This window comes from Echinops telfairi, unplaced genomic scaffold (assembly GCF_000313985.2).
Source record: "Echinops telfairi isolate 266 unplaced genomic scaffold, ASM31398v2 ScPeMD7_7469;HRSCAF=8507_1, whole genome shotgun sequence".
Lineage (NCBI taxonomy): Eukaryota > Metazoa > Chordata > Mammalia > Afrosoricida > Tenrecidae > Echinops > Echinops telfairi.
In genome coordinates, this window is record NW_022111373.1 from 14,969,259 (window position 1) to 14,975,596 (window position 6,338).

The window sequence follows — 6,338 nt, forward strand, 5'->3', positions numbered from 1 at the left end:
CCTTTTCTTTACATAAAACTCTCTCTTATACATGAGTCGCTGTGGATTTGTTTCTCCAAAGTACCTAGACTAACACAGGGGTCACTCACTGGGCTCTGAAAAGCTCGCGAGCTGACATCTAAGATGCAACTATTGCCCTCTACCCATGTGAACAACAACAATAACAAAAGAGTGAAAACATCCAAAGACCCCAGGAAACAAAAATCCAAAGGGCTGGTGGGTCAGGTAAAGCCCAACTCCTACAAGCCCGAGACCAGAACTCGGCAATGTCCAACCACCATTCTGAGAGGGCTCACAGTAGAGGCGGTGGGGGAGGAATGCAGAGCAAAATACAAACTCAAAAACAGACCAGACTCAGTGGTCTGTTGGAGACTAGTGGAAGAGTGGATGCCCTGAAACCATGGCTCTTCATCCCAGTCCAGGGCCGGCCCTGAACTCACCACAGGGGCAGATTTTAGCCAGATGACGAGAGGACCATGAAGTGCACAAGAGCACAGTTTTGATCTCAGATGATTAATTGCTCTAAGGACGGTACACTGGGCAGCATTTGTCCAGGAATAGAACTCACAAGGTGGGAAAGGATAGGACAGGAAAGAGTAACAGGAAATGGGAAGAGCATTGTTATAATTGTTGAGACTGCAACCAATGTCACAAAACAGAATGTGCCCAACTATTGAATGGAAGGCCAATTTTCTCTGTAAACTTTTACCCAAATCACACAAAATTAAATAATTTTAAAACTATATACATATAATGTATTTGTTTATTTACTTTGTTGGAGTGTTTAAAAAAGCAAAGATGTTACTTAGATGCCTAACGTGCGCCTGACTCAAGCTGAAGCATTTTCAGTAGTCTCACATGGACGAGCTGGACAATGAAACAGGAGGACCAGAGAAGGATTGAGGCACGTGAATGATGGTGTTCGTGAAGAAGGCCTAGCTGGTGACGGGCTACCACAACCAACTGCTGGGAAAGGGATCAGAACTCAACCTCCTGCATTGAGTGGGAGGAAAAAGAAGAGCAAAACACGAAATCATAAGTAACAGAGCATCCTGCTCGTTGGCTGAGACCCCATGACTGCGGTCAAAATGCGCCCTTCAGATCAGAACGTGAACTCATCTTCATGGTCCGTTTTCAGCCAAACAGCCAACAAGTGTCTAAAGAGGCAATGACACACATTAGAGTAGTCAACCACTTGAGATCAAAAGGATGACATTTCCCCAAAGATAGATTCCAGAGGGGCTAGGAGAGGAGGAACGGAAACAGGAGCCCCAGAGAGGAAGCAGATTACGAGATGTTATCTTATGGGGACTGCGATCAATCAGAGGGAACAGAATGTGTAGGGAAGGTTAAGTGGGGCACTCCTCTGCTCTGTGAACTGTCACTGAATTCACAATAACAAGTGTTTGTTTTTAAAAATAAAAGAATAACCAAATACTTCTGAATTAGATAAGGAATTTTTTTAAGTGAAAAACTTTTATTATAGCATGTCAGAAATTAAGATAATGTGTTATGAAACTAGCTGCAACGGAGTCAATTCTTGCTGAGGGAGATCCGGCGTGTATTGAGCAGAACTGACTAATGGGGTTTTCGTGGCTGTGATATCTCAAAAGTAGATGCCCAGGCCTTTCTTTCCAGTTGCCTCTGGGTGGATTTAAGCCACTAGATGTTTTGTTTCTAGTCCAGTGCTTCATTGTTTGCACCACCTAAAGACTAGTGTATTGATTATAGCTCCAAACACCAAAACCAAATCAGACTAGTTGCCAAGAAGCTAATTCTGATTCACACATATTAAACAATGTATAATAAAATCTCAATATAGTAGCTGGCATTGAAGATTAGTGAGAAAAGAAAGGAATGTTCAACAAAGGCGCAGATGACACAACACAACTTTGCTGGCTGCAAGTGAAGAGGACTTGAAGCATTTACTGGTGAAGATGAAAAGCTACAACTTCTGGTTCGATAGAGACTAGGGAACAGTTTCTGAAAACAGAAAAGTTAAGAAAACAAAAATCCTACAACAGGCCTAACCAGTAACATCACAATAAAGAGAGAAAATACTGAAGTTGCGAAGGCTTTCATCTTACTTGAATCTACAATCAATGTCCATGGAAGCTACAGTCAAGAAGCTAACGGTGTACATACTGTCTTGATTAATCTGATGCAAAGGAGTGTGGGACAACTCAGTATGTCTATGAGAAAAACAAAAATGCCCTAATCCACACCGGAAGCAAAAATACACCAATATAAAGGACCTTAGTTTGAAGAGAAAATGTAACCTCAGGAAAGAATGCCTAGGAACAGTCTTATGACCTCAGGGTAAGGAAAAAGTTCTTACAAAGTCACAGGAAACACAATTCATAAAGGATATAATTAATAAATTGATAAGTCAAAATAAGAGTCTTCCCCAAATAACATAATACCACGAATAGGCAAGTCATAAACCAGAACAGAATATGTACAACACATATAACTGATAAAACATGAGTCTGAAATATTGTGAAAATCTTGAAAGAACAAGAAATAGATGATCTTACCCATAATTTATGACTTAGCAACTCTCCTCCTAAGTATATACCTTAGGGGCATTCTTACACAGTTATAAGAGGAGACACGGGCAATATTTCCCCTGGAGCATTTCTAACAATGACCTGTAATATATAGATGAGAAAACCTTGTTTGCTGAAAGTGAAAAGGATTTGATGCACACAATGAGGAAGATCAAAAACTCCAGTCTTCAGTATGTATTGCACTTCAACATAAAAGTCCCAAATTTTCTCATCTAGACCAAGAAGCAACGTTGTGATAAATGGAGAAAATATTGGAGTTATGGATATTATCTGACTTGGCTCCCCGATCAACATTTATGAAAGCAGCACTCAAGAAATCAAGTAACATTATTATTTTGCATTGAGCATTTCTGCTGCTAAAAATGTCCTTCAAGTGTTAAAAACAAAGATGTTATTTCAAGGATGAAGGTGAACCTGATCCAAGCCATGGTATTTTCAGTCGCCACAAAATTGAAGCATCTGTGAGGTACAATCGATGCCTTTGCATTCCAGTGTTGGTGAAGAAGATTGGACATACCATGGGCTGCCGGAACAACCACTCCATCTATCTTGGAGGACAGACATCCAGAATGTTCCTTAGGACTGAGGATGGTGAGACTTTACCTCATGTACTTTGCATTTTTTATCAAGAGGGACCATCCCCAGGTGAAGTACACATCGTGCTTGATAAAGTTGAGCCCGTGAAAATGAGGAAGCCATTCAGTATGAGGAATTGTCACAGTAGATCCCATAGGCTCAAAGACAGCAACCACGGGGGCGGGGTGGGGGAATGGGGGGGTGGGGGGGGTGACAATGCAGACCCAGCAGTGTTCATTCTGTTGTACACAGGGCTGCTATGAGTTGGAAAGAACTTCAGACCTAACATCAACCACAGGAACAACAACAAGAAGTATGCATTCACAAAATGTTTTTGCCTGTCTTTGATACTAAACTAATAATGTCTCTGAGAGCAGACACTAACTCTTGCATTCTTTGTGCCTTGTAATTACCAAACTATTTGGAAATATTTACAGCTGTTTCCTAAAGTCTTTAAAAAATTTAATAAATAATTTTCCTAATGTCTTTGGGTAGATTCTAAAATACATTAAAAATGCATACAGATACTAATATACAAATTTAATATGCTGAATATCAAAACATGTGGGAGGAAAAGGCCTACGCTCTTTGCTTGAAAAGAGCTTAGCTTTAGGTTGATGCAGATTTTAACTTTATTTCTACTCTATTTATTCACCTGCAGTTATTGTAGCTATTTAAATCACATTTATTTAAGATATAATTATATATATATTTGTTTTTGCATGTTTAATTTTCTTTTTCTTGGTTAGGACTACAGTTCCAAAGAAGACATTGCATGGCCTGTGGAATAAGCCCACACAGCAATTCAAGAGACACTTGAAACTCAGCCCAATATGTAAAGAATGCAAGGGTCTTGCATATTTCAATCATGGGAATTTGGGTCTTGGTCTGATTAGGTAATGTACCTTCTATTTAAACAAGTTAATTTATCTGGATTTCAAACAGATATATTAAGCAAAATTTTGTAGAGATCCAGTTTCACAATTTTAAAAATGTCTTTTTATAGTTCTATAGTTTGCTTGTGCTTGCATAACCTGACTTTCTGCTATGTGAAAGTCACATATATATATGCATAAATGGGATTTCTTTGTTTTTGATCAAAACTTTAAAGGCAATAATTTCAAGCATAATTGCCTGGGTAGAAGATTTAGAAAGTAAATGGTTTACAAATAAAATAACGACCGGCTTTAGAAGGGACCTTTGCCTCTCCGTTCAAGGGGTGCGTGAAAATCAGGTGTAGGCGTGGCGCTCATTCCTGCGCCTTTACTTGGGAAGTTGACATGGAAGTGGGATGAGAAACTAGCTTGTATATTTCATTTTTCCTTGTTCCTGACTTTCACGTTTTACAAATTGCTAGGTAATCTTACAATTCAAAACAAATAAATAATTGATCAGTGAATTCCCAATAAAAATGACAAGGGTGGTGTAGGTGTGGAAATATATATATAAATGCAAAGGATATGTTCTGCAGTCAAAGCTGCCACAAGTCATTGTAAACAGTTGAACATAGAAATGCAAACAGAGTATAACTTTAAAAACTACTTAAATAATAATCCAGGTGAATTTTACAAAGTTGGTTTGTGGTACAAGTTTTTGGCTTTTCTTCCTATGAACCTGAGAATCCAAAATCAAGGAACTGCGTAGCTCGCCTGTTCTCCAACGCTAACTACTAAAGAGGGCCCTAACAACTGATTTCTCTACATCGTTCTATTTTCTCTGATCATATCTGTTAGGCACCCCTTCCAATCCACTGGCTAACATGTCCATGCGGTGGTTTCTTTCCCTTGGCAGATGGCTATTGCCAGGCGTGTGAAGGAAACTCCCCAAAGACCACCTGCTGGGCTGTCCAGACTTGGGTGGGTGGGGTGGGGGGTGCGGGAGTGAGGCGCAGGGGTGAGGCGGGGTGCGGGTGGGCAGATGGGATGGCCAGCTCCTGACTGCACCCACCTGACAATCACCGAGCCGGGGCTGTCGGTGGAGCTGTGCGCGGCCTCCGGGAGGGCCTGCGTCGGGCTGTGCGGACTCTCAAACGGGAACGCGGTGTCGCTGGAAGACAGCCTTTTTTTCACCATTGTGGGATTGTAGACGGCGAAGTCAGGGAACACCCTCAGATGCTCATTTCTGAATCTCCCAAATAGTCAGTGCCAGCACTGCACAATTTCCACAATCAGGGAGCTCCTTCTTCACACGGCTTCTGATCCAGCGGTAGCGTGCTCTCTCTTTTACAGTCAGTTAATGAGTAACATGTAAGAACGACACAGGGTGGAATTCGTCCTGCCCACATTTGGTCAAAGGAAAAAGTACATGTGTTTGGGAACTTCAGCTTTCAGTTTACTAATGCTAGTGCTGCTTTAGTCTGTGGACTTTAGGCAGAGAAAGGTATGGAAAAGCAGACTCCTGAAACAAAAGCAGGAGGTGCAGAGATGGACAGCATCCACCTTAAAAGTAACAACACTTTCTTCCTCCTGCCCCCAACCACCGGAGCCTGACCAACAGGACCAGGAATGTGGACGTGGTTTGTCCCTTTACACACACAAGAAAGAACCAACCCATCTGGCCTTGCAGTTACCGTTTGACAAACACACAGGAGCTGCAGGGCTGCAGGTCTTGCCCCTAAAAGACTGCGGTGTTGTGAATATGCCCGGGAAATTTGGATGCACACTAAGCATTATTAATGCTTTTACCTAGATGCCTCTATACTGGGAAACAAACAAACAAACAAACAAACAAACCCAGCTCGAAACGCTTCAGGAAGGTTCAGGACATGAGTTCCTTTATGGGCATTCTTCAATCAGTTAATGCTTATCAATGCAGGGGACACTAGTGCCCCTCCACCAGTGCTACTAGCAGCAGGGAAAGTAACTATGCTTAGTCTCCTGAATTCCCTGGTGGCTACTCAGCAGCGTTGTAGAAGAGCTGACTTTAAATGAACTACACAGATTCTGATTATGGAAGAGAGCACAGTTTCCTAAAAAATGAAACCTTTTACCTTGGCTTCATTAGCACTTTGCTCTAACCAACTGATCACCAATAGACATCACACACACACACACACACACACACTGTGTGTGTGTGTGTATATATATATATATATATATATATAAGTTCCAGATTGACTAGAGAAACAAATTCATAGATACACATATGTGTATAAAAAGGACGTCGGACAGTGCAAGCTATGACAAAATAATA

At 41.2% G+C, this 6,338-nt stretch overlaps 1 protein-coding gene across 1 annotated transcript in view; it reads right to left on the reverse strand.

The window, feature by feature from the left end:
• LOC101649334 (GRAM domain-containing protein 2B-like) overlaps positions 1-5,314 on the reverse strand; it is a 131,074-nt gene extending 125,760 nt beyond the window's left edge. The window contains exon 1 of the mRNA XM_045284979.1: positions 5,094-5,314. Coding sequence (XP_045140914.1) covers positions 5,094-5,218 — 125 coding nt within the window. The 5' untranslated portion in view covers positions 5,219-5,314. The remainder of the gene's footprint in view (positions 1-5,093) is intronic.
• Between the last annotated feature and the right edge of the window lie 1,024 nt (positions 5,315-6,338).